Genomic DNA, 540 nt, shown 5'->3' on the forward strand with positions numbered 1-540 from the left:
TCCGCGCACTGGAACTTCTGGAAGAGTACGGCTTTGACTTAACTGCACTCGACAAGTTTGGTCGCGTTCGGTTCTCGACCGGAAGCTTCTTCTGGTACTTCTATCGGTTCTTGGTCAAACGTCCGAGTAATAGCAACGACGACAAGTCTGTGTCGATCTTCCACTCTACGCTGGTCACACCACTGCATTGCGCTGTGGCTACGGGGCAACTAGAAACAGTTCGATGGTTACTCGAGCGAGGAGTGCCAGCTAGAACCTTGGCGCAGGCCTCGTTCCGATCCACCCGCGTGCCCCCGCTGTTTCTAGCTGAACACGCAGCAATCGTTCGAGAACTGCTACTGCACGGCGCTGACCCGCTTGTGATCCCCGATCAAGGATTCATGAACACCATGACGCCCCTCCAATTGGCTTACCTTCGAGGGAACTCAACCGTGACTCAAGAGCTCGAGCAATGGGGGAGTGACGTCGCTCTCACGCCATTCCACTTGGCAGCATCACGCAACGACGTGGCTGCTGTACGTACGTTTTTATCTCGAAAGA

At 54.8% G+C, this 540-nt stretch overlaps 1 protein-coding gene across 1 annotated transcript in view; it reads left to right on the plus strand.

Annotated features, from left to right (window-relative positions):
* PPTG_07866 (hypothetical protein) overlaps positions 1–540 on the plus strand; it is a gene marked incomplete at both ends in the record, with an annotated part of 2,709 nt that overhangs the window by 629 nt on the left and 1,540 nt on the right. The window contains one exon of the mRNA XM_008902244.1: positions 25–519. Within this exon, the coding sequence (XP_008900492.1) occupies positions 25–519 (495 nt within the window). The remainder of the gene's footprint in view (positions 1–24; positions 520–540) is intronic.

The sequence above is a fragment of the Phytophthora parasitica genome, assembly GCF_000247585.1.
Source record: "Phytophthora parasitica INRA-310 unplaced genomic scaffold supercont2.13, whole genome shotgun sequence".
NCBI lineage: Eukaryota > Oomycota > Peronosporomycetes > Peronosporales > Peronosporaceae > Phytophthora > Phytophthora nicotianae.